Source organism: Aulonocara stuartgranti (assembly GCF_965226115.1).
Source record: "Aulonocara stuartgranti genome assembly, chromosome: 16".
Taxonomy (NCBI): domain Eukaryota; kingdom Metazoa; phylum Chordata; class Actinopteri; order Cichliformes; family Cichlidae; genus Aulonocara; species Aulonocara stuartgranti.
In genome coordinates, this window is record NC_138952.1 from 32,956,587 (window position 1) to 32,984,397 (window position 27,811).

Below are 27,811 nucleotides of genomic sequence, written 5' to 3' on the forward strand. Positions count from 1 at the left end.
AGAGAGTTAAGAATTCCCAGAAGACACATGACATCTGTTATGGTTTCCCTCCATAGAGACCAGCATCACCAGGCAGTGATCAGGTAGACCTGGGTTGTTGTTAGGTGGACTCTACAGTGGTGCCTGTGTGTTCCTCTTCATCATGAGCAGTACTTGCCTAAAAAATACGTTCATTTAAGACCGATGTTTGGAAAATGGATATAACAGGTGATGTTAGTATCAGAGGGAACCGATGGCAGAGGCTGTTTAGGCGGCAACAGGGGCAGAAAGCCAGTGGGGAAGGACACGATGGTGTCAAGGATAAGGGAAAACATAACACTTTCCTGGGCAGAATTTTGAAATTTAAGTAAGTATTATTGATTAAGCTGAATCTTTTTGGAAAAAGAAAAGTGCAGCTGTGATACAACAACAACAAGGCTGTTATTCAATTAGGCAGCTTGTAGAATGACAACATGTTTCTAATTATTAAGATTTAAAACATTTGACCTGTTTGAGATAATTAACACAAATTAGATCAGATATAATATCATTTATTCATGACAAGAGTCTTTCATCGTTTTGTTTGGGCTCCTGTTTTGGCAAATATTTCACAGTGAAAAATCCTAATACATTTTCCTGTCACAAGCAATGCTTTGGTTAATAATTTGACTATGACAAGTCTCGAATCATAATATTTATGTGACTCTGTTCTTCTCTTCTTTCCCTTCTTCAACATTTCTCAGCTGGAACGAGTTCATTGTTGATCCAGCTGAGCAGTTTTATTATGTCTGGATTCAGGTCATGACACTACCCATCGTTTACAACTGGGTAATCATCATTTTGAGGTAAAGTAGTGCAGTGTGGTATGTTTGCAAATGGTAATCATTCCTAAGCATATAACAACAGTGCGTGATAGGACATTTTCTGAAGCAATGCTTGTGTTTTTCAGGACTTGTTTCACTATGATAGCACTGAGCTACCTCCCTGTGTGGCTTACTCTGGACTATGTGTCAGACCTCATGTATATGATTGATATGATCATCACTCTTCACACTGGTAATTGTGTCGGTTTACAGTGGGAGTTCAAATTCCAACTTACTTTTGTCACGTGCAAGTTTTACATAACCCTTTATCATATTAAATATGACAGTCTTTTTTCCCTAGCTGCTTCTATTCATGTGGCCGCTGTAGCTATGGCTATAGCTATAATGAGGAAAAGTCATTTGGATGCTTTCTAACAGTTAGAGCCAACCTGTGTATTGATAAATTACATCACTGTATGATGAGTATTCTGGGCTTCATTAAACACTGTTTTTGCCTCTTCAGGTTACTTGGATCAGGGCATCCTGGTCAAAGACCTGATTCAGTTGAGGAAGCGCTACCTGCACTCTAAACATTTCCTCTGGGACCTGGCTTCCATTCTTCCTTTCGACTTCCTGTATTTTGCATTCGGCATCCAAACTCCTCTGGTCAGAATCAACCGCCTTTTGCGTATCCCACGACTCAACGAGGCCTTGGACCGCATGGAGACAAGAACCTCCTACCCCAACACCTTCCGCATTGCCAAGCTCATGATCTACATCTTTGTGCTTATCCACTGGAATACCTGTCTGTACTTTGCGCTGTCCAGCAGCCTCGGCTTTGGAAGTGATCCTTGGGTTTACCCTAATATCACCAACACAGAGTTTGGCTCCATGCGACGTCAGTACTTTTACTGTTTCTGGTTTTCCGCTCAGATTTTAACCACAGTGGGAGACGTCCCCCAGCCAGAAAGGGAAGAGGAGTTCTTGTTTATGATCGCAGACTTGCTCATTGCTGTGTTGGTGTTTGCGTCAATTGTTGGCAATATCGGCAATGTCATCACAAGCCTAAGAGATCGCGATAATGTCTTCTTCCCTAACCATGAGCTGGTAAGCTGATGGAAGAGCCAAGCTTATTGAAAAGACTTTTAATAATGAAGATTGTGTGATAGCTTTCTTTAGCTAACATTTATAGAAAATCAAGTTTTTCTTTCCTTCTTTCAGGTAAAGGCATACCTGCGTAGTCATCACATCAGCAAGGAGCTTCGAGAGCGTATCAACAACTGGTACCAGCATCTTTACATCAACAAGAAGATCATGCGAGAAAATGAAATCCTGCAGCAGCTGCCTCTGCATATGAGGACAGAGATCACGGTCAGCGTTCATCTTCGCACACTCTCCAAAGTCACCATCTTCCAGAACTGCGACAGAAGTCTGCTGGAGGAGCTGGTTCTCAAACTAACTCCTCAGGTCAGAAAGCTGGCAAAGCTGTGTTTGTAACTTATAGTCACTAATTTGTTTATAGAGCACACAACTAAAGTGAATGGCACCTGCTCTCTGTGGAATGTGGTTCAGTAGCTTACTGTTATCTTGCAGATCCAAATTTAACACTGTTGTTGGTTTACCTTGACAGTGCTTTTGGAATATAACAATCCTTTGAGGCTGATGAAGTCTCACCTGCTCTTTATCTTTTCATCTTGTAGGTGTTCAGTCCAGGAGAGTACGTCTGCAGGAAAGGAGATGTGGGCCATGAAATGTACATCATCAAAGAAGGAAAATTGGCAGTTGTGGCAGATGATGGGGTTACAGAATTTGCTGTGCTGAGTGATGGGAATTTCTTTGGGGAAATTAGTATCCTTAACATCAAAGGTATGTTAAGTGATTTGGGCATGCTCTTACAAGTGAATTTGTTTAGCTGGTGAAGAGACACATGGACAAGAAGCAGGCCAGCTCTTTTTCTTCAGTTGTCTAAAAAATAAAACCGAGAGTCTCAACAATGGTAAAAGTATTCTTCCAGACTATTAGAGATGCTTGAAATAGACAAGTATTCTCTATAAAAGGAGGGAACGTGATTTCTGCACATTTAAAGTGAAGAATTATGACTAAAATACAAATTATACTAAGAGTTTTTTAATTGTAGTACAGCTGAAATTCAAGGTGGAGCCTATAATTCTGTTCACAGTTTTCACAAGAAGATGACTCAGATGAAAGAAAATTGCTTCTGAAGGCATCTAAAAGTGTATAATTGGAATCGGGAATGTTGGTGTATGAAGAAAGCAAACAAGTTTACTTTCAAGTGGTTGTGCTGAATTACAGTTTTTACAGATTTGCAAAAAATCTCTAGAAATGTCCACAACACCATAACATACATACAACCACAGGTCCAAAAAAGTTGGGACATGGTGTAAAATTTAATGTAAATCTCACAACCCCATATTGCATATTGAATAGAATATAGAGAATGTATCCTGTTTAACCTGAGAAAATGCAACATTTTAAGAAAGACTTTAGCTCATTTTGAATGTGATAGCAGCAATACATCTATAAAGTTGGGACAGGGCCGTGTTTGACTCTCTGTAACATCCCTCTTCTGTTAACAACAGTCTATAAACATCTAGGAACTGAGGAGACCAGATATAGATGATAAGATTTTCAAAGGGTCCACAATTTTATGCTAACATTATTTTGAAATGCTATTGTTAATAGAATATTGGTTTATAAGATTTACAAATTATTATATTCAGTTTTTTATTTACAGTTTAAACTTTTTTGGTAAGTCCAAAGGTATTTTTGGGAGCCTCTATAATTCCTACTCTATTGGTTTAGTTGAAGCTGTCAGTTGGATTTTTCTTTTTTTCACATTCAAAATATTATGGATGATTATTACTACTTTCTTTTACTATTTTTCTTTATTTGTTTCCTTGACATACTACTACACACTGATGGCAGTTAAAAAACAGCCACCTGTATATCAGGTGGCTGTTTTTTAACTGCAATCAATTGGAATTTGCTTTGAGGGCTGGTGTCCAGTCACGTAGGAACAGGAAGGACCCATCCCCAAAATATTCCCACAGAGTTGGGAGCATGAAATTGCTGCAAAATATTTTTGTATGCTGAAGCATTAAGAGTTTCTTTCACGCGAGCTAAGGGGCTGAGTCCAACTCCTGAAAAACAACTCAACACCACAATCCCCACTCCACTAAACTTTACACTTGGAACAGTGCACTCAGACAAGTACTGTTCCCCTGGCAACATTCCCGAAAACAGATGGAAAAGCATAATACGCCACTTTATAGAACACATCTTCACTGCTCTGGGATCTAGTGGTGCATGTTTTACCCCACTGCATCCAAGACTTTATACTGTGCTTGGTGATGTATGGTTTGGATGCAGCAGCTCGGCCATAGAACCCCATTCCACATTGCATCTACATCTACATTGCATTGAGGAAATTTCAGAACTGGACTTGTTGCACTGGTGGTATCCTATCACGGGCCCATGCTGGAATTCACTGAGCTGCTGAGAGCAACAAATTCTTTCACAAATGTTTGTAGACGCATTCTGCATGCCTAAGTGTTTGATATTATACATCTGAATTCAATGATTTGCATGGATTGCAATATAGTGTATATAGTGTATATTCAATTAATTTAAGACCAAAACAAGAATGATTGGCTGGTTTTAAAAGTCTTGAATAAACCAACAAATGTTGGTAACATCCTTAAAATTTTTAGGTTTGTCAGGTTTTTACAGAAATACTATTCTCTTTTATTACAGGTAACAAGTCAGGCAACCGCAGGACTGCCAACATCCGAAGCAATGGGTACTCTGATCTCTTCAGCTTGTCCAAAGAAGACCTGACAGATGTATTATCGGAGTTCCCTGCAGCCAAACGTCACCTGGAGGAGAAAGGCCGACAGATCCTCACTAAAATGGGCATGTTGGAGGAGAGTGGGGAGAAAGAGGAAGGGGAGGGAGAGAAAGTGGAAACCAAGATACAAAGACTAGAGAGCAACTTGGAGGTTCTGCAAACTAAATTAGCTCGACTAATGATGGAATTGGAATCGAGCAACCGCAAAATGCAGGCCAGGGTGGCGCAGCTGGAGCTGGAAGTTTCAGAACTGGAGACTCAGCTGTCAGAAGATGATGGAGAGAGAGACAGAACATTGGGAAGAGGGCAAGGTGTGGGTAGGGAGGCTGAATGGGAGCGAGAGGAGGCAGAGGGAGAGGAGGAGGAGGAAGAAGAAGGCTCATATATGAAGGGGGAAAAACAGGGACATGGAGATGATAGTAATGATGTCACCAAAGAGGGAGATGGTGAGAGCACTAAAAGTACAAAGGAAGATGCTGAAAAGGTGGTAGAGGGAGATAAATGTAGGCCAAAAAACCCAGATAATCAAGGAGATAAAAGTGAAGATGATGGAGAGAAGATCCAAGGAGATGACAGACCTGGGAAAGGAGATGGAGCTGAGATTGAACCTGAAAATGGGAAAGAAGCGAAAAGTGGAAAGAGAGAATCTGAGGAAGGGAAAAGGAGGAAAAGGATAAGGGAAAGAAAGCTGAAAGGTAGAAGAAATGAACGAAAAACTAAGAAAAAATGAAAAGAAATGTGAACTGTGTTTTTCCCATATGCGTTTTCAGGAAACGCTGCAGTGGATATTTGTTCCCCTAGATGGCAGCATTGCATTCCTCCCTTCTAAGTCATCGTCAAGAAAATCAATGTATTAACCCCTCCCCTCTCCCTTTAGTATATTTATACAGTTTTCAATAAAATAGTCTTATTAGTTTGGTTTCTTTGCTTGTTTCTTTTTAATTCATTAATTTGCAATATACATGACATGTTGTAAAAGTTGTGTTCACTTTGATTCTTTTAATATGTATTGGTTACTGACAGCAGATTCCAATATTTTAAATAAAACATTTAACCAGCAATTACAGACGTTTTCTTGCATCCCTTTAATGTATTGTCCCTATGACTAAATTGCGTCTGTTAACACCATCTATCAAAGTGCAGCTGTAGTGTAGCGTGGTGAGATCCTTGCTCTAAACTACGCCCGAATGAAAAACAAAGAAGAGGACCAGAAACCGCAACGGAGTTTTCCAATCCTCATCCTCATAATTTTAGAACACACGCACATCTTTAAATTGGTGCACAGCACACCACAGAAAAATGCTGGCTTCCTGACAAACCTGTCATTTATATCCCCCATGCGAAAAGCGCCTGCTGGCCCTTTAATTACGCACGGCTTACGTACTTCCCGGAAGCGCAGTGGGGACACAGGCCCCATCGATTCAACACAACTGCATACATAAGCACTTACTAATAATAAAGCACTGTTTGTATGTCATTTTCATGGAGTGCTATCGCTAACACATATGGCGGGTCAAGAGGAAAAGCCAATCATCTATACCATGGAAAACAAGCCGATTGTAACATGTGAGTGTTTGTTAAACGGAGACGTTCACTCTTTTATTTTTTATGGTCTTGACAGCTAGCCCTGCTAGCTGCATTCATTAGCTTATTTTGGCTAAGCTAGCTGTCACCCTTACAATAACCAATTTGTAGTCGCTGCTTATGTGTATAGCAATTGGGGATGGCTTATTTCCAAACTGTTAGGCTGTAATATTTTTAGACGTGCATACTGCGCCGTGTTCGTGTTAAATGTTCTCAGGAAAGACGGTCTCTTAGCTAGCTGCACTGATTAACAGGCCCAGCTAACGATAGAACGTCACGGACAGGTGCTGCAGTTTTAGTGGGGTATCATATTGTTCCTTGCTATACAGCCACAGTTTTCCCTGTCGGGACCTCGAAAAGTAGCTGCCACAATGAAGAGTGAGAGCTGGGCTCGGTTTGCCATTCATAAATCCCGTGGAGTGTGGTAGAAGCTTCATTGGTGGGGTTATTATTTTAGGGAGCGACAATGGTGGTGGGTGCCAGCTTCATCTGATTTCGCAGTATGTATGTTTCGCAAGTATAAGAGTAGATAGAGGCTCTAGGAAATGGGACTATGAATGAAAATCATTGGTGGCACACTTTGACGTTCAGACATTGGGGTTCACAAGCGAAATCGCAGGTAGATCTCAGAGTGTGGATATAGGGGTCCCTTGTCGTTCCATACGGGTTATCGTGTGTCCTACACTAGACGGTTGCATTCTGTAGTAATAGGTCCTTTTACAGATATAAAATATGAAGTTAAGGCCTTAGAGATTGTAATGCTCTTAACAGTAAATGTAATATGAAATGAAAATGACACCCTACTGTTGCAGGATTTATTGTCAGGGTTTCTGTGTAAATTACTTACTGTCTCAAGTTGGATACTGAAAACGCAGTTTGTGTGTCGTGTGTGTGATTGTAATTGTGCATAAGTGGAGACCTCGGGTTACACTCTGGTTTACTCTGGCCGTGTGATCATTGATTTACACAGAGCTTATGCCACTCAAATAGTGTGTGGTTGTGTTCTTGATGATAGCAGAATTAACATATGATGAAACATTGATTCGCTCAGCAACATTTAGCGATGAGGAGGGATACATCAGAGTATGTCTATGTAGTAGATGAGCAGCAATGTGCCAAGTGTGTGAGAGCAGCTAACCCAATGCAAGGATCATCAGTTTGCTTTGCAGCTTCAATAGCAGCTTTTGTGAACATCCAAAGTTCATTATTGTTTGCATTGCACTGGGTATATCAAGAACTGTTGAGCTAACACAAACAACTGCAGTATCCCAGTGTGGGTGATAAAATGCTGAACTTCAACAGTTAAATATGGCGCTTTCAGATTAGAACAACAAATCTGAATTGTTTGTGCTAAATTGACCAAATTACAGAGTATACAGGAAGACATGAACTGTTAGAATGACCAGTTCACATTTTGTCACTGTGATGACGGTACAGGCACATTATTGAAGTCGTACAGATTTTAGTATTTGATACAATAGTTAGGTTAACCTCTTTGTGTCCTCAGTGCTTTGAATTTTGTTTTTCACTTGGTATTTATTTTGGTTTTATTTGGGCAGAGGCAACAAAACCTTTTTAGTTAGTTTTAATGACTGAAACTGTTTGATAAAGCTTAGGAAAAGATCTAAAAGAAAAAAAATATTAACGCTGGATGTGGAAAAGTGAAGTTTAAATAGTGTGTTTAAAAGCGATTTAAGGAGTGCTTTTGCAAATGTACCTCACTCAGTGTATTAGGCACTGATGCAAAGGAAACGGCAGAATTGACTGATATTTGTGGCACTGTTAGGGTGAACAAGATCCACATGCATATGTTCTGGTGTGGTCAGAATGTGGAGGGTATGGTGATACATGAACCAGTTCTCCACCTGCTGCCAGTGGTGGTTAGACTGGTCCTCCTGTTCACACCCCGCAGAAAAAGCAGTAACTATTATCCCCATCTCTAGTCTGATGGACAACTGCTGGCGACATCGAGGACTGCCACAAAAGAGTCAAATTGACCTGACGTTGAGGTTGAAGTGCTGACCTTTTGGGATATTTGGTTACATTTTGTTTCATAAACCATGTGGTTTCCTTTTACTTTTCAAGTGTATTCAAAGAAAACATGGTTTCACACTGGTTCACTGGCTGTGGCCTGTTTGCAGTGTAGCTTTAAACAAGTGCTAGTCACTGTTCATCAAAACCCACACATCTACCTTGAATGACAGCTTGATAATTTCTAAAATTGGACACCATTGTTCTGCAGGAGTGGTGACTCTACCAGTCCGCGCTGGTAAAAGTGGATTCACGGAGTGTAGGAGGCATATGGAAGGAGGAGCCTTAAATTAAAAGCTGCATGTCTGAACCATTATGTCATAGTCACAGTCACAACTCTTTTTGTAGTTTTCTACCCTGGTCTGTATCAAAGCAGTATCAGCAGGAGTGAGAGGGACTCTTTTATTTATTTATTTATTTTTTGTAATCGCAGGTGGGGCGTGAACAACGAGTCATGTAGCAAAAGAAATCAGATGTTTGTTTTTCCAATAGCAATGGCTGATTCTGACTCTGTGTAGAGCAGTGCACTGTGATAACAGGTGCTGATGCATGCGTGTTTTTGCACTTTTATTTTTGCATTGCTGATCATGTGCTCTATTATAGCAACTGGCACTGCATAGAAAAATAGACTGTTTAACTCAAATCCCTGGCTTTAGGTATGTGCTTTCTTTACTACCAGTGATTGATCTGTAGTTTTTTCTGCTTTCTGTCAGTTGAATCTTTTACGGATGTTGAGCCATGTGTGGGAATATAATGACTGCGACTGTGAAGGCTAGTCCAGACTGTATTTACAGATGACACCGTGATGAAAGAAAGGATTGACAGTGTTAAACTTTGGTTGTGTAAATATCTTAGCTTGAGTAGCTCTGTCTTTAGAATAAAAGTGAATGTGCTTTGTAATGAATTCTTTTTTCTTTTACTTTTTGTTTAATGATAAGCTGTAGATGGCTAGAAATCTCTGTCACAACAGTAGCACTTGTGCTAGGACATAGCAATCAGTTACAATACAAGGGTATTTCTATTGCTTTTTGGAAGCATGCGTTTGCTGTGCAGAAAAGAGAGAAGTAGGGGTTTAAAAAAATCTATTTGTGCTCCTAATATTGTGTAGTTTAATAGTCTAGTCTGGAGCTGTGTACAGTTGCCTCCTGGACAGCTTTAAATATAAAAAAAGAAGTAGAAATCCCAAGAATGATGTTGTGGAAGCAGAGGAGGCTTTATTCTGGAAACCTTGACATCATTTAGACCCAGAGGGCTGTTAAACAGGAGGCAGCAGATATAGAAGAAGAGTGCAGTGCAGGAGGTTGATGCTGCCAGACTAGCCCGACGAAAACTTTGACAACATTTTCCCTAAATTAAAGTGTCATCACAGCTTGACTGTCTTTGCATCTGGTGAGGTTTTATTGCAGATTCTGAAGGTGTTTAGAGTTAAAAACCATTTGTCACATTGTGCAGTGATTGTTTACTCCATTTCTGATATTTTCATACAAAAAAGAATTCACTTTGCATTTTGTTCCCAATTCTTATTTTTTTCGGTCAATGTTGTGTGTTCACATCAAAGTGGCGTTGGCAGCATCTGACAAGGAGGTGTTTGATGAATCATGTGACTTTTCTACCACCCAGAATGATCCCTATGACAGGTACAACAGAAATGTTATCAAGTTGTTCAGAACAGAAATATAACAGTAAAATGCAAGACTGTTGTAAAAAAGGAAGAAAAGATGAAATCCAGATTTTAGTTCCAGTTAATAAGTTTATCCTTAAGCGCGCTCTCAGCGCTGCTGTTGGTGGCTGCATATTAGAGCGCTGAAACTTTAAACTGGACCAGTTTAAACATTAAAGATTACAGGCTGATAAAGGAGACGTGGAAATCACTTCAGTTTGTCGGAGATCAAAGTGAAATTAAGTTGATTTATTGAGCAGGTGTTCTTGATGTGTGTTCCGTGTTCTAGTAACTGCATTTAGTTTTTATTCTCAGATGCAGAGTCTGTGCTGTTTAAGGGTTTGAGAGTAAAGGTTAAACACAGAGACAGAATTCAGACTTTATACAAGCACATTTGATACGGGCGGCAAGCACAGTGTAGGTGTCCTGTTTTAGGATCAGATATTAATGCTTGTTGTACACTGATTATTGTAAAATTGTTTGCTGCCAACAGAAAACAAGAATCAAAGAATAAAGCATCTAAACATCTATATTATTGATTATTGATTCTAATCAGGGAAACATAAAGATATTACACCCTTGTACTGTTCCCACCCAGGGAGCATCCAGGAATAGTGACGCTATTTTCTGCGGAGAAGGTTGGTTGATTTCATACTTGTTGATCTCTAATCTGGAACCCAACCTGCTCTGGAGCAGGTTGGGTCACATCATAGGTTACCTTGGCCATTTACCCTAATAAGAAGTGAATCATCTTCGTAGAACAGAAAATGAAAGGTTAACCCTGAAGTTACCTGGATAAGGCCTCTGCTCGCTCTGTTTTAACTCAGGTGTGACATCCTTTTATGCTGGTCGGGGAAACTGTTATTGTCAAGAAGACATGAGAAAAAATTTTTTTTTAACAACAATATTCCATTACCACCCCTTGAACTATTGCATTTTTTTTTTTGCGATGACCTAATTTTTAACCCACCTTGTCTTCCTGTTTTTGTCTCAGGTGCTGGAGATCAGGCCTTGTTTACTTCTCTTTATACCTCATTGGCTCAACAGCTTCCCAGAGAGCCAATGGAGTGGAGGAGGTGAGTTTGTTTTTCTTCTTCTTCTTTCAAATTTCACAGGTCAGTGTTTCACCAACAACACAATACATTTGTATTACATTTATTGATCACACAGAAAAACCTCAGGAGCAGAGCACAATGAGAGACGTTCTAGAGGAAGCAAAGGTGTAAAGAATTAAAAGAGGAAGTAGGAGGTCCGTTCATCACAAACCATAAATGACATTTACAGGTGCAGCTAAACTGCAGTAAAGACAAAAACTGGTTGATTTGGCTGAGCATGAAGTGTAGCAACAGAAAAACACAAGGTTAGACATTAACGTGATCTCAGAGGTGTACTTAGTAATATTGGATGGTTTATTATTAATCGCCAGAGTTGCCTTAATGACTGGAATACTGATAATGTAATTCTCTCTGAGACATGATGTTTCATTTGAAAGCAAAGTGAATATTGTTGTGTATTAAAAATATTATGAGCTGGCATAGCAAGCAGAGCTTCTGATGGTCTTTTCTGAGCTGTTATCTGCACTGCGTGGATATAACACTTCAGGGTTTTGTTATCGTTATGACTTCGGCCAGAATCAGTTTATCCATCTGTTTGTGGTGACGGTAACCACATTGAGTGAAGATGGGCGGCTTTTTACATCCTTGATCTAATTTTCCCATTTTGTTATAACAGGAAGTTAACAAACCAGCATTTATCTTCATCCAACAGAAAACACATCGACAATTCTGAGGACAAAATGGAAACTTGCGTGTAGTAATACCATTTCTAAGATACTGCTTCTGTTTCCTCCTGATATATTTGAAAAGACAGTGTGAGGTACATATTACATCAGTAAGACAGATTCTACTGGTGATACAGTTAAAGATATGATGCTCTGTCTTCATGGATATTTTAGAGTTTATTAGGTTGGGTTTATGGCAAAAGAATCCATTCGATAGAAAGATGACATTTTGTGCTATAAACTGTAGTCATTGTAAACTTGTGTTTGTATACTGATGCTCTGCTTTCATTTTTGTGCAGGACTTATGGCCGTGCACCAAAAATGATCCTCCTTGAAGCTAATTTTGTCCAGTTTAAAGAGGAGTTGCTCCCAAAGGAGGGCAACAAGGCTCTTCTCACCTTCCCCTTCCTCCACATCTACTGGACTGACTGCTGTGTGAGTACAAAGCACACACAGATACACAATCTTATTTCGCTCTGCTTGTCAGATCAGGTTGAGCATGTATTCTCTAGCCTGTCTTTGGGGCGGTCCTTAGGTTGATTCAAAGCTCCATAAACTCGCCTTTATCAAATAGCTGTCTGACAGAGAGATAAAGACTTGGTGCTGTTCAAGCGAAATTTGGAAAGGTGTTGGCACATTTTGTACAGGAAGTGAGAGTAGTCGAGTCGTAATAAAGCAGAGTTTGTTTAATCCATGCGTGTTTAAAGATGGATGTGACTGCCTGGATGAGTGTTGTGTTTATACTTTTATGCTCACTGTTCATCCCCTTTCGCATGATGCTGTGCAACAAAACTGATGTTGCATCTTCTGGCATAAGCTGCTGCTTTTGTGTTGCTTCTGCCGGTCACGCACATCACTATTTTTATAACGTAGCGTACTGTTCTACTGCACTTGAGTTGTGTTGAAGACGTGAGCATACAATTGTGTATCAGTACAGAAGTTAGACCGACATGACACTTGGTCTTATGTCTTTGCTTCTGGTTTTCACTTATTGTCTTCGTATGTCAGTGCTGATGTGGCGGTATTCCACACCTGTCGTTCAGGTGAATATTGCAGCTCTGGGTCTTAACTGCGAGTTAAAATAGAAGTGGCTATGTGATCACGTTACCAGCAGTTTGTGAAGAAACCAATGCAGTGGGAACACTTTCAAAGGTGGGTCTTTTTAAAAGAGGTGAAAGGTGGCTGAGTGCAAGATATGGAAATGTGACGTCCATCAAGGCTGACAGGCACATGTATGTTGTTTTCCATATAAACACAAAGCTTTGAACAACCCATCATCAAGTGTATCTCGTTTGCAGAGCCTTTCTCAGCAATTATCTGTTATTACACGGATGGCTTTTGCTCATCCGCAGCCAGGCTAAACTGAACTTGGCAAAAGCAGATGGGAGAAAAACAAGAGAAGCAGGAACCTGCTGCTGGTGCTGACTGAGCAGTTGGTTAGTTTAAGGAAGTGCAGTCATCAGCTCATGACTCATGACATTTCCTAAGGACTGTGGGTGTAGTATACCTGCGTTAAAGACTGCCTTTGTAAAACCTGAATGCTTTCTTATTTGTAAAAGCAAGCAAACCAATGCCTCCTTGACAAACAGCTTTGCAAAGTGTGTGTGAGTTTAGTCCCATCTTTATTCAAGAGCAAGGTCTTTTGATTTGAGAGCATTTCTTAATTCCGTGTCCCAGAACTGTAGTGGTTTTCCTCAAAGCGTCATGCTTGCAAAGGTGCTCAGCTCTTAATGAAAAGTTGAATAATGTATGTGATATTCAACTTGCTGCTGTCCAAGCACACGCACACACCACATGAATGGAATTGCTTAATTTGTTTAAGTAAAGAAACAAAGGCTTTTTAAACCCCAAGGTGCTTCTTTTGCAGTTTCCTTGAGTCACTTTGTCACTATTAGTACAGAAACCAAACACAGAAGCAGTACACTTTCAAAAGCTTATTTTGTTTGCTTGTTTGTTTGTTTGAAAGAAGAACTAAGTTCTAACAAGTGAAACAAAGCTGAATATGGAGGTAATGAGGATGCTGGCTAAGTACTGCGTGTCCTCCTGCACATTAGACATCTGCATTTTGTAAGCGAGTAATGTAAAATGCAGGCTTTACTTTGCGGCTTAAATAAAATTGTTCACACTCAGCTTGTGGGATGACAAAACTGCCAAGCAATTAGCCGACTGTTGGAGGCAGTGCCATTCTTGTCTAGTGAGGTCAGCCTCTTCAGTCACAGGACTGTCAGGCTGAAGTAATCTGCCGCTATAATTGAAAAGGGAATATATGGGAATCCCATAGCTACATTTTAAAAGAAAGAAAACCTTTTTTATTTATTTATAAATGAATAAAACATCATAAAGGCTAGATGAAGTTATTTTCTGGTAACTTGTGTCACTTTAGGACAAATAGGTCCTGACTGACTAAAAGTTAACTTCCAAAACATTGTGTAATACCAGGACTTCAGTTTTTTCTTTCTGGCGGGTGACTGTTATATAATAACTGACTAATCATATTATAGCCCACCTCTTCTCATTTCCAGCCAATTTAAAACAAACACCACCCTCGAGTGGGATTCATTTAGAGCAAGCCACTTGGCAAATCCCAGTCACAACACCACATCAGTACCCCACAGATACAGAGGTTTAGTTATTGTCAATATAAACTCGCTGGCCAGCATTCTTTCTGTAGTTTCAGTTTCCTGATATGCTTTGATGTTGAAATATTCTCACTGGGTACAAAATGCTCTTAAAGAGGAAGCATGTTTTTCTTCATTTGCTCTTTAGTTACAATCTGATGAGTTAAAATTTTATTGATCCTGATTATGTAAAGTACAGCTGTAATAAAATTAATATGTTTGTACTGCTGTGGTGTGGTGTTGGCAAAAAATTGGCCAACGTCTAGGATGGAATAAACCGCAGGTATATAGTGCACTGTGATGATACTCAAGCCAAAACATGTGCAAAGAAATGAGCTATTTGCAGTTGTGTGGATGTTGTATATTTCCCAGGTACACCTTGCTAATACTCTGGAATATTGGCATGATAGTGTCACACAGTTGCTGCAGATTTGTTGGCTGCCGTGATGCGAATCTCCCGTTCCATCCACATCCCAAAGGTGCTCTATTGGATTGAGATCTGGTGACTGTGGAGTGAACAAATTGTAAAGTTCCAAAACCAGTTCAAGTTTTGTGACCTGGTGTGCTATCCTGTTGCAAGCATCAGAAGACTGTACAGTGTGCTTACATAGGGATAGAGATGGTTGGCAACAATACTCAGGCAGCCTGTGGCATTTACACAATGATTAGGGGCCCAAAGTGTTTCAGAAGACACCCCCCACACCGTTATACCATTACCAGCCTAAACAAAGCAGGACGGATCTGTGTTTTTGTGTTGTTGCCACAGACTAGTATCTGAATCTTGGCAACAATCGAGACTCAGCAGACCAGGCAGCATTTTTCCAGTCGTCTATTTTCTAGTCTCTCTAAGCAAACTGCTTTCCATACCATGATTTTAATAAGTGGTTATTTGAGTTACTCTGTGGCTATTCTATTCAGCCCTCTAGCATCAACCAGAGAGCCCACTTTCACTAGGTTCACTACCATGCCTCATTCAACATCACTGAAGTCACCTTTCTTCCCTATTGTGATGCTTCAGCAGGTTGTCTTGACCGTGTCTAAATGTATTGAGTTGCTGCCATGTGATTGGCTGAGTAGTTATTTCCATTAACAAGCAGTTGAACAGGCATATGTGCATATATACCACTATGCAAAAAGGTAATTAATTGCATTATAAAAATGAAATAACTTGAACTAAATCACATCAATGTCTGGGTTGATGATTAATTGTTTTTAAACCAGCACCAGTTTTCTTTCATATTTTGGCAGCCAGTACTAAGTCTTCATAAAATGCCTGACTAAGCAAAATGATGTGCTTTATTGTAGGATACAGAAATGTATAAGAGCTCCGTGAAGGAGGACATGATGCGCTGGCAGAACAGCCTGAGGACCCACGGCTCATCAGACTGGGTCATCATTGTGGTGGAGACCAATGATACCAAGAAGAAGAACAAGACAAACATCCTGCCTCGCTCATCCATTGTGGACAAGATCCGCAGTGACTTCTGCAACAAGCAGAGTGACAGGTTAGCAGGCTCCTCCTGTCTAAACAAACTCATTTGGATGAAATTAGAAAGACGTGACGATGTGTAACACACTGACTCCCTTTACAATGCTTTATTAGTCCCAAGTTTCTTCTTTTTCTGGAGTAACTGTCAAAGGTAATTGTTCTACAGAGTAATTTGAAATGTGATGTGTAAGTCTGAAATGATTATTTGATTTTTGTAACGATTGTTTGATGTTATGTTTCTGAAAAACGTCATGAGAGCCTTTCTTTTTATCCCAAAACACACAGTTTGTGAATCTCTAGCGGTGGGTAGTGATGAATGCAGAGCGTGATGCAGTCTAGGGAGAGAAAGTGTACTATAAGTTATTTCTACACTTACAATGTACAAAACAGATGTAAATGTGCTCGATGTTAGAATTTAGAGACATTCTCTGAAAGTCTATCGTAGAGGTTCTCTAGATGCTGCAGTTTACTGATTTCCAAAGGGATGACATGAAAAAGAGTCTGAGTTTAAATTTTAACTTTTACAAATGCCAATTTTAGCTGAACTATTAGGATGATTTTCACAATTAGAAACCCACAGACTGCTTTATGTTTTAATTATTTTATTCACTTAATTTAAAAACATTTTCACTTTTATTTAAAAAAGTGAAATAATAGTAATTCATTGCTTTCTTTCACATGTTGTCTCAAAGCAGTTTCTGTAATCAGTGCTTGCTAAATCTAAGCTGCCTTGTGGATTGAATCTTCCTTATGAAAGACTTTTGTCTTTTCATCCAGGTGTGTAGTTCTGTCTGATCCTCTGAAGGACTCATCTCGATCTCAGGAATCCTGGAATTCCTTGCTGCTAAAGCTGCGAACTCTCCTCCTCATGTCCTTCACCAAGAACCTGGGCCGCTTCGAAGATGAAATGCGCACACTACGAGAGAAGCGCACCCAGCCGGGCTGGAGCTTCTGTGAATACTTCATGGTCCAGGTACATGGAAAGAAGCGCCAGAATGTAGGCCTGTGTGTTATCCTGTCCTTGAACTCTGTCCTAGAAGGTTACAGGAACCAAGTGTTGATTTCCAGTTTTGTCTTATGTGTGTGTCGTGCAGGAGGAGCTGGCCTTTGTTTTTGAAATGCTGCAGCAGTTTGAGGATGCCTTGGTCCAGTATGATGAGCTGGATGCTCTTTTTACCCAGTATGTCCTTAACTTTGGAGCAGGAGGTACGTAATCACCTCATTATTATGCTTTGTTTCAGTTTGTCTCTGTTAATTAAAAGAAACACTGTTTGCATTTTTGTTTCCATTTTCAAAGGTACGCGCTAGTTTTGTTTTTGGTCATGCTAATCCGTTTCTTTCACAGATACTGCTAACTGGCTCGGCTCCTTCTGCGCCCCAGTGCGTAACTGGAGTGGCTTGTTGCTTCGGCGACCCATTGACATGGAGAAGAGGGACAGCATCCAGCGTGGAGAGGCCAGTCTCTTAGACCTGAGAAGCTACCTGTTCTCTCGTCAGTGCACTTTACTAATCTTCCTCCAGAGACCCTGGGAGGTCACGCAGAGAGCGCTGGAGCTGCTCCACAACTGTGTACAGGAGCTCCGCCTGCTGGAGGTAATAAACACAGATCGTACCATTTCTAATGGTACGAGTGGCCTTTCATCCTCTCTTTCTACAAAATGTACTTCATTACTTATCTTAAAATGCTTTCTTATGTTACTCAGGTGCAGGTCCTTGAGGGAGCCCTGGACTGTTGGGTGTTTCTCAGCTGCTTGGAGGTTCTGCACAGGATCGAGGGCTGCTGTGATCCAGCCCAGTTAGCTGCAAACTGCTCCCATACTGTTGGTCTCTGGGCGTATGCTACAGACAAGGTACCACACACAAAATAAAAAAAAAAACAAAAGTCTTGCTTTTTTTAAGCTTGGGCTTTAATAACTTAAGGAACCCATTAGCAGCACCTTTAAGCTTCCAACAGATCTGTTGGACCTTACCCCTCAGCCCTAAAAAAGGCTGAAGGGGTAAGGTCGCCAGCCTACGGGGCAGCAGGTTTTTAAATGCAGTAGCTCACAAATGCTTCAAATAGATACCATAGGTGTATCTGCTAGGAGGCTGAGGTAGGGCTGCCACAAACAATTATTTTGATAGTCGACTAGTCACCGATTATTTTTGCGATTAGTCGACTAATCAGATCATCATCCACTGGACGTAAAACGTACAGCTTATTGCACCAGCATGCATCTGCTCTTATATAACTATCATTAGCTTACAGCTTTAAGTGTTTAAGGTCTGTGCTAACTAAAAATAAAGACAAGATGATAGTTTATTCAATTTTAATGAAATTTGCAGATTGTTTCGGTGAAGTTTAATAAACTCCTTGCTATCTAAAATATAACAGGACACCGGAGTATATTCTCGAGCATCTCACACTTCTGATAATCAGCTGTCTGCTTGACTTTATTCAGCTGTGTAAAAACTATAACTTTAATCTCAGCCAAACCGATTTACTCAGGAACAAATAAAACACTAAAAAAGCCAAACAATAACATTTTTAAATTATCTAAGTGACTCATATTTCGTGTTTAACCTGAGTCGCGAAAGACGGCGGTGGGTTTGAAAATGATTTGCCGGGAGTCCGGTGTTCTCACGGCGCTAGTGACCTAGCCCCCGGCTAACTATCGAGCTAGTGGGTAACAAACGTCTCTGAAAACGTCGGAGCGCTTTTGAAAATATGTGATGTCTTGATAAACTGAGCAGATATTTGAGGTTTACACAGCTACATTCTCACCTGAAAATATGTTAAACGTTTATTTTGTGACCCAGAAAGAACAATAAGAGTAACATTAAAACTAACTAGCTGCCACCATTGTTGGAAACTGAGCAGGGCGCTATGGATTCTGGGACACAGCTACTTCTTCTTCGGGGTTTAACGGCAGCTGGCATCCTTGTACATGCAGTGCTGCCATCTTCTGTTCTTATTCCTGCGTCTTTTGGGATCTTACAAAGCCTCAAACAACGCATCGAATATTTAAATTAGTCGTCGACGTAATCGTGACTAGTCGACTAATCGTGGCAGCCCTAGTAGGAGGCCATCGCCCCTGCCAATACTTTAATAAGTTTCTACATACAAGAGCACTAAAAAGGTTACTTGTCTGTATTTTTCCAAAACATCTTTGCCAATGCTTTGCAGTCCATTTCTGTCGAATGAAGAAATGTGCTTAACCTTTTATGTAATAATTTAAACACCAAGAAGTAGGTATTATGAACATAAAATGGCCTTTTTCCAATGAGTGTTCTCTCTGCGTTCTGCAGCTGAAGTCTCTGGGGGAACTCTGTGGCTTAGTGTCAAAAAATGGACCCAATTCTGAGGACCTGAACAGGACTGTAGATCTGCTGGCTGGGCTCGGGGACGAGAGGCCTGAGACTGGTAAGTTTTCACATTCTACCTTTGCTGGGCAGTAATGACCACCTGATTTATTTATTTATTTTTTCAGTTTGTCACTTTTTTTTAGATTAAAAGTACAGGCTGTTCCCAAAAACATGGCTATTAGTTGTAGTCTCTGCAGTGCAGCACACACAGGCACAGTGCCTCTTTGATCTATGGCAGCTCTCTTAAGTCACCATGGTGTGCCTGAACCCTCAGGGTTAGACTTTACTCTTCACTGCCTCTCTTATTTGAAAGGGAATAAATAACCACATGTGTTTTTAAAATCTCCTTTGTCTTCCTCCACAGTCAACAGTTTGCAGAGCCCGTACAAAAAGCTGAAAGAAGCTTTGTCGTCTGTCGAAGCTTTTGAAAGGCACTATCTTGTAAGCCACACATATTGCCACAGTTTGATATTTTATTTCATTGGTTTACTAAGAAGGAAGTTAAGACGCATTCTTTCAACTGTTATCCAATTTTTTTTTTAATCATCATTTTTTTAATGATGTAATGTCCTGAAAGCTTCAGCAGCAACAGCTCATTTGATGATCTTTCTCTTCTACCACCTTGTTGGCTCCTTCTTGCATCAGGAACTTTCTCATGCTGCTATGGAAATGTACCAGGCCATCGGCCGGCTTCGGTCTGCCAGACTGGTGGGAAAAAGTCTGGCTGAGTTCTACATGTAAGGAAGAGTTAAGCTGTTGGTTTAATTAGGGTATAGGCAGGTCTGTTTGAGTTTTTCAGGTTGATTAGGCTTCTACTATAGAACTGTTTCCCAATTAGAGCCTATAAATACCCACACAGGACTGAAGATAATTGAGAGGAATTAAGTGACATTAATTATATTGAGCATAACTATATGAGGTCTAACTTAATAGTCAAAAACCACATACTTATGATGCCAGAAATAGGCTGTCCATCTGCTACTGGCTCATATTTGATGTCATGCCAGCCAATAGAGAATAAGTGAGTGGGCAGTATTTGCATGCAATTTCATACATTATAACCTGCAAAATAACTTTATCAGTGTACAAAAGGAAAAAAAGAAAAGAATTTCTTCACAAATATATAAAAATCTATGATGATGACAATAATAATAATGATGATGATGATCTCTATCATTTTCTATAATGAAGAGGAACAAGATGATTTGTTTATATGTCTTTTTTATGTAACACAGGAGGAAGGGAGATCCTGAGCGGGCGGAAACCTTCTTACAGGAAGCTCTGAAGTCATACGTGTCAGAGGGGTGGAGCCTCCCTGTGACTCACACCAGGAGACAGGTTGCTGAGTGTCAGAAGCTGCTGAGCAAAACTGAAGAGTATCCTTCAGAGCCATGAGACTAATTAATGGGCAAATATTAAAACATCACAGTGGTGCCAAGATTTAACATTACTTCACAGTACTAAACACTGAAGCACATTTATTACTTTCCTACTTTCCTATTCATAAAAATGGTTGCACTGGTCAAAGTTAGTACTTTAAAAATATGTCCTTTAGTTTCTTTATAATATAAAGTCGGTTGTTATGGCATCAAAATATTTACATGACCTTCTATAAGTTAGTCTAGTATTGTCATCAGTCAGGGTTAAAATAGGCTGAGCCGCTGATGATGTGAAACCTTGTCTGGTTCGGTTTGGCCTTGAAGGTAAAGTAGGGGTTCCTGCTTTGTTCTTCCAAAAGTTGTTTTTGAAGTAGTGAAATGAATTATTTGGTTTCCTTTACAACCCCCCACAGCTACTTACAAACCAGTGCTTTGTTGGCTGGTGATGTAAATCTGACGACGGACGAGAGGAAACACTTTTGTCAGGAAATTCTGAGCTTTACTGGCAAGTCTGGAGACCAGTGTAAGCACTTCTGTTTAACTCCCAATCAGCTGGAATCCACGTTGTATTTATAATTTACAAAAATGTGCACATCATTAACGTGTTTTTTTTCTACTTCTTGCTCTCAGCTCACAAAGTTACCCTCAGCATGGGCGTGTTTGCACAGCTCACGCAGTTAAAGTTCCATCCAGCAGCAGCCTCGGTGCACTCTGGAGCTGTCCTGCAGGTGGAGCTCACTCTGCGGTGCTTGATGCCCGTGTCGGTGCGCATCCAGCAACTAGTCGCCAGCATTCACTTTGAGGTGGATCATGGAGGGACTCATGGGAGGTCAAAGGGAGCTCAGAGACGAACGCACCCAGGGACAGTAGTGTTTAGACAGAGTAACTCATCAGCGGGTCCTCCATCCTCCGCAGGCGTCGGGCCTTCATTAGAGCTGGATGAGATTCAGGACAGGAGTCCTTCGGACAATTCTCTCAACTCTACAGGAGTGATATGTAAAAACACTCACCTGCTCATGCGTCGTCATGACAGCAACTCACCCCCAGACACGCCTAACTGTATCAGCCCCCCTACTGTTGGAATTAAGGAAGGAGCCCAAATGCTGAAGGTGCAGGATGTAACATTAGAGCCTGGGAACAACAGCATCACGTTCACGGCACCAGTAAGATGCGACCTTCCTTCGGTCATAAAATGTCTCTTTAACTTTTCCCCCCTCACACTCTCATTTGTCCCTCTGGTTTACATTGTAGAGTGGACAGCCAGGTACTTACACACTTCGTCAGCTGTGTGCCACAGTCGGTGAGGTGCAGTTTATCCTGCCTCATATCTACCCGTCGGCCCAATATGAAGTCTATTCTCAGGAGCCCCAGCTCACCGTGGAGCCTCTCTCAGGTCTGAATACTTTTTTTGATTAAAATCAGATTCTTCATGTCTGGGGCTGTTGTGTTTGTTACACTTGGAGTTTATTTGCAGCTTTATTAGCTTAAATTCTCTAATAGTTTTCTGTAATTATGACCATATAAGCATAAAGAGTTTGAGGTTGATAAATTCTAATAAATGATTAGTTCAGAAAAATACTTTAACTTTTAATTTTAACAGCTCAATAGCTTAAAAAAAGTTAAATAAGTTTTACCAGCTCGTTTGAGCTGATCAGACTATAAATATTCCACTTACCCATAAGCCAGCGCAGCATGTGTGCGTCACTGTAGTTGTGTCTGTGTTTTCAGAGCCACTGTTAGCTGGTCTGCCTCAGAAGGTGAAGTTTACTCTGCTGACGGGTCACTACACTGTGAAGAAAGGAGATGCCCTGCAGCTCAGCAACACAGAAACAATGCCCATCCTGCCCTCCACCAGCTGCACCGCCCGAATCAGTAGCCCTACTTCTGGTCAGTAACTACACTGAATATAAGAAATGATTCTTTTAAGATAGTCATTTGGAGCAGTGATCTTTCCTGACAGTCCACTTTACTGCTGTCATTCTTTCCATGCCAAACTGCTTAGATTATCTCACCTGTTATTTGAGTAATGTCGTCTGAACTATATGGATCTCCACTGTGCTGCTGTGTGGGTGGGTGGGGTTTGCACAGAATCTTGGTGTTCATGTTTCGGTTCAGAACTGAGTTGTGCCCATAAACAAACAAACTCATAGATACGGAGCTCTAAGCTTCACGCGGCCATCTTTTCTGTCCCCCTCTTGTGTTCAGAGTTGGTGGGTGAAAGCACTTTGTCCATTCAGTCGTCTGAAAAGGTGACGAGCATCAGCCTTCCTCCGGCCCCTCCCTACCACACTCTGGAGTTTCAGCTGGAGGTTTTGTGCATAATCCCGTCCGGGGCTGACCGGCCCGCCAATGAGAGGCTGACTAATGGGGAGGTCCGCCATCGACCACGGAGCTACAGTCATCCCGACACACCGATGACCGCCATCGATCAGAGGGTGAGACACAAGACATGTTTCTGTGGGGGAGATGTGAGTGACGAAGCATGCTACATATCACTGGTTTTCAAGCTGTGGGTGGTACCTGTGTATAGTGTGGATTATGTTTTCTAGTGATCAATCGATCAGTTGTCCATAAGATGATTAATGACTAATATTCTAATAAATGTTTTAAGTTATCGTGAGGGTTTGCTACTTTAATGCTTTCACATTAGAATTGATGTTTTTGTGTGGTGAAGGTTTTATACTTGATATTTGATGACCTCACTTTGGGCCCAGAGATATTGTAGTTTTGTTTTTCTTTCTTTTTTAAGATAAACAATTGACTATTTTAAATAGTTAGCTGACATAAATTGTAAAGAATATGATTGTTAGTCATCAACCAAATACATATTTGCCAGATAGTCTGAGAAACGTAAACTTGTGTGTGTACACAGATGTCTATCGACTGTCCGTGGTCGATCTACTCCACACTGCTTGCCCTTACCTTCTACATCCCTTTCAAGACCAAACACTCTTTGCTTTCTGCTGGTAACAGGCAAGTCTCTTCCTCTTTTTAATTCGTTTTTATTGTTGGGAAAGATGAAAGTTTAGATTTAACTTATTAACAGTCTTTACCACTACCTTTCCAAACCTGTCTGACCTGTGACCTGTTGGACGTGATCCCACAGGAAGTACATCCAGGTGTGTGTGCAGAATGTGTCAGATGTTAATTTTGCGCTGGCAGAAGTGAAGCTGACAGAGAAGCAGCACGCATCGCTGGAGCTCCAGTCTCTTAACACTAAAACACAACAGGTGAGCAGAAAGGGGTAAAAAGCCTAACAAACCTCTTCCTTTATTTTAAATAATGACACCAGTTTTAAAATATGGTGAATGCCTTCTGTAATATTTTGGGTTAAAGATGGCTTTATAGGCTGTGTGCACTGTTTTGCTTATTTTATTCTTGATTTTGCATTTTGGTGTTAATTTGTCTGGAAACCTCTTGTCATTGTGGACGGAGCCCCAGAGTGTTTTCAGATTCCTTTTACATCAGGATAGACAATGTCATAATACATTTTCCATCTTAGATGTCGATTAGAAACATCAGAGCTACATCATCCATGGACTCGCACTGATGTCTGGTGTGTATTTTGTGTGTCTAGCTTCTGTGCTGTAAGCACAGTGTGTTCTGCTTGTGGGAGGTGAGGTGGAAGGACGACCTGCCCTCCTGTCTCCAGTGTGTTTTCTCTGCCAACTTTTCTCCGCTCAGCCAAGACATTTCTGCCTACAAACCTTTCCACTACCAGTTCCAGCTTGAGAGAGTCACTGTAAGTCCACTTAAACTCCAGATTTAGGTCCTTTTCATCTAAATGCGTAAGTGAAGCAGTGATTGTGTTGTCAGAACGTTAAATATCAAGACTTTTAAAACATCTGAGCAAATTCTGTTTGCAAGTGGCTACTTTGTATGGATGGCTCATTGTAGGAGTTTAGTTGCAGTTAAGTTAGCCATTATCATTAACTCTCCCACCCACTGATAACCTCTAATTCATGTCATCAGACATTGTACAGCGTGAAAGCAGAAATCTTCCCTCCTGCTGGTGATCAGCGCTGCCGCTCTGGCGTCCTCTGTGGACTTGAGGTGTGTATAACACGACTGACTGAACCAGCAGAGGGAGAGATTGCAGAGGACAGCAAGACTGAGACCGATGGCCCCAAAACCACCAAGCTCATGTATGAAGGTATGCTATCAGCTCCCCTTTCTGTCTTTTTTTTTTCTTCTTTTAATTAAATCAGATTTTTAGTTGACCGGTCAGTTATTTGAGAGGAATATTTGGCTGAAGAATATAAAAATGGCATTAATTTCACACAACACTCAACGTAGAAATGCTGGTGCCTAAAATCAGCTGCTTGCCAAAAACTGTAGTTCTGTAAGAGTTAATATCACTTTTCACAAATACCAAGATATTAGCTGAAGCGGTGGATTTATCACTTTATAGATCGACTTGCTTTTGTTCAGATGTGCATATGTATAAGAGCCAGGCACTCCAAGCAAAACCATCTCTTCAAACTATTCTTCAGACTCCTTTTTGCACATGGCCAGACACAAACAAGGCAAAATAATTTAAGGCAACAAATAGTCTGTTTGATTTTGTTTGATTTCGATAATGTGAAACAAGTTTAATAGTTGTGTTTGCATGCATGTCCACAGTGGCTGACAGCAGCAGTAACTGGGCGGTGTGTGGGAAGAGTTCAGGGATGGTGCTCATGCCAATGACGGCCAACGCCACCCACAAAGTCCAGATCGAGGTGATGCCTCTGTTTGCTGGACACCTTCCCTTCCCCAAGATCAAAGTGCTGAAGTACCTGCCTCACACTGCAGCAGTGGCCATTCAGCCAGACCCCGGTGAGACCTGCTAAACCTTCAAGCCTTTGTAGATGTTTATTCATAAGGGAAGTTCAGAGTGTGCAGCAGCACAGCTTATTAGTTACTCAGCCTCACTAGTTAGGAGTTGCTTTGTTTGTTCCATGCAGTTGCTCAGGTTGTGCTTTATTTACCTTAGAATTACCTTTGTGTTGTGTGACGCCACAATGCAGAACATTGTGTGGATTGGTGACGCCCTCTGGTGATTCCTGTGGGGTTTTTCAGAAGGTGCTCCTAAGTTTGAATATGACAGTCCATGCCGCCTTGTATTTGACCACCGTTAGTGTGTCACCACTCACACCAGTGTCATTAGCATAGTTTCATCATTTTAACATAAAAGCAGCATCACATTAAAATGTAGCAAATGATTGCAGTGGAACCGTGTTTTCATTCACACTGAAAAGGAGAGGATTTATTTTTTTCATTTTTATTTTTTTTTATTTATTTTTAATAGATTTGTGTTTTACACACTCTGTTTGATCTGCTGGCCTGTTAGCAGTTCATCCCCAGATCTTAGAAATAACGTTCCGGTACAAAATGCTTTTCTTCTTCTTCTTCTTTGTCATTTGGACAATCAGTAACTTGTTTATTCCTTGGCGCTTTCAGACAGTTGCGTGGAGAACGACAGCCTATCCCTGCTGGACAAGACGCTGGATGATCAGGGAGACACAGCAAGCATCCGCAGCCGGGGTAGCGTCCACTCTGTGGGCAGCGGCGACCAGCAGCAGAAAGGCGTGGCCATGCCACGACTCGAGCCTTTCAGCCCTGGACAGGTGTTCAACCACAGCCATGCATGCCAGGTCCTGGTGCTGCCAGCTACTGACGACCACATCATGGAGGTCAATGCCACATGACCCTGGTGACAGCGTCACCAACAACCTTCACGTAGGACTGAACCTGTGGCCTGGATGGACTCTACTGAGATTGTTTTAAATCTGGGACGACTCGGGTCCATGAGTCCATTTCTGCGGCTGCAGGTTGTCGGTATGGACTCACTCCTAAGCATGAAACCCACTGCAGACGTTATGGACTAGCCAGTGAAGAGCCAATGACATCTGCTGATTAAGTTTAAATAAAGATTTTTCTTTGCCATACTTTGTACATAGCTCATTGAATGGATTTATAGGTATAAATATATATATATAAATAAATAAATATATATATATATATACGGACTGATCAGTGAGATCGGTGCCTGTCGTACTATTTCGAACTGAAGAAGGAAAAAAACACTCCTGATTGTCCCGTGATGCACCAAAGCCCTAGATGTGTGTACGCCTTGACCATCTACTCAAGTACTGTAACAACTGAGTGTGTCCAGCTGTTGTGTGCCTCTTCAGTAGTCATCTTTTTTTTTTTTTTATATATTTGAGATTTTTGCTTGTTTTTGAGTCATTGAACTCTGATGTGTCTTTGGAGACGTATCTTATAATCCCAACAGACTCCTTTGTCCTAGTACTGAGGTAAATAATAATAATCTCCCAAGTTTACTACATGATTTCAGCATGATAAAGGTCAGTCCAGCACACATGAGGCACCAAAAATGAAAGTGTAGAGCTATTATTGAAAATGACCAACGCACCATCTGTGCTGATGCAAAGAAGTAGTAAAAAACAAATCGAATCTAAAATAACCCGGGTTACCTGTTCAAATGTCTGAACGTGTTGCTCTTCTTTCCATAGTATAGATTAAATGTGCTGCACAGGATTCTAAGTACAGGCTTTAGTATTTCTACTCTTGGGTATAAAGATCTTTAAAATGTTCACGTCTCCAAAAATGCACATAGATGTGCTAAAGAACTTCTATTTATTTTTAACAAAGACAAAGCCTTATGTTTTCTGACTCAAACGAAAACATAAGAATGAAACTCTCAAATATAAACCCGGCAATGACACGAAAGGCTCCGATTGTAGTGGTGTGTGTGTGTGTGTGTGTGCGTGTGTGTTGCATTTCTGTTCCGCTGTAGCTCTGTGTCCATGGACGTGATCAGATGAGACTTTTACACGAGGATCAGCCAGTGCACATTGTCAGTGCATTGTTTATATACTGGGTGTGTATATTTATTGTGTGCGTGCGTGTGTGTGTGCGTGCCAAATCCATGTCCGAGCTATGCACACATACCGGTGATGTCGAATGGATGAGTGAAATAAGCCGCTGTTAGATTTATTCATACATTTGTTTGAAAGGATGAACTCTAGCTACTTCTACCCCCGCCCTCCTCCACCCTTGTCCTCCTCTGTGGTGCATGCGCACACAGCGCAACTACAGCCTCCTGCTCCTCTTTGACCACTGTACATACTTATGTGTAAATAATGATTCAAAGGAAAATCATCTTTGATTGCCAACTATATTAAAAAAACACTGGGATCTCCTTGGATGTCTGTTTTCTATAATATCATGTTAGCAAGAAAATGGGTTGAAAGATTGACGAGGCAACTG

The 27,811-nt window shown here is 40.9% G+C and overlaps 2 protein-coding genes across 2 annotated transcripts; both read left to right on the plus strand.

Annotated features, from left to right (window-relative positions):
- Positions 1-194: 194 nt before the first annotated feature.
- cnga4 (cyclic nucleotide gated channel subunit alpha 4) lies at positions 195-5,425 on the plus strand (the record flags this gene model as incomplete). The annotated part of the gene is given in 8 exon segments (XM_082509099.1): positions 195-346; positions 723-824; positions 929-1,035; positions 1,306-1,889; positions 2,004-2,249; positions 2,483-2,648; positions 4,557-5,309; positions 5,312-5,425. Coding segments are annotated over 8 exon segments (2,148 nt in total). The 3' UTR covers positions 5,350-5,425.
- Positions 5,426-6,026: 601 nt separating this feature from the next.
- trappc10 (trafficking protein particle complex subunit 10) lies at positions 6,027-27,800 on the plus strand. Its single transcript, XM_082508782.1, has 23 exons — positions 6,027-6,216; positions 10,920-11,001; positions 12,005-12,140; positions 15,629-15,828; positions 16,590-16,785; positions 16,907-17,018; positions 17,158-17,405; positions 17,516-17,662; positions 19,101-19,215; positions 19,522-19,598; positions 19,803-19,894; positions 20,393-20,533; positions 20,950-21,059; positions 21,167-21,699; positions 21,788-21,929; positions 22,265-22,423; positions 22,742-22,971; positions 23,409-23,513; positions 23,647-23,766; positions 24,114-24,278; positions 24,509-24,689; positions 25,160-25,354; positions 25,979-27,800. The coding sequence occupies exons 1-23, from the start codon at positions 6,156-6,158 to the stop codon at positions 26,224-26,226; spliced, it is 3,795 nt and encodes a 1,264-aa protein (XP_082364908.1). The 5' UTR covers positions 6,027-6,155; the 3' UTR covers positions 26,227-27,800.
- The last annotated feature ends 11 nt before the right edge of the window (positions 27,801-27,811 follow it).

Bases quoted from the DNA above. Each gene is read 5' to 3' on its own strand.
- trappc10 (XM_082508782.1), top strand. From the start codon at position 6,156: ATGGCGGGTCAAGAGGAAAAGCCAATCATCTATACCATGGAAAACAAG. The intron at 19,599-19,802 runs GTAAGCCACACA...TTCTTGCATCAG, and splicing joins CTTTTGAAAGGCACTATCTT to GAACTTTCTCATGCTGCTAT. The intron at 24,279-24,508 runs GTAAGTCCACTT...TCATGTCATCAG, and splicing joins TCCAGCTTGAGAGAGTCACT to ACATTGTACAGCGTGAAAGC.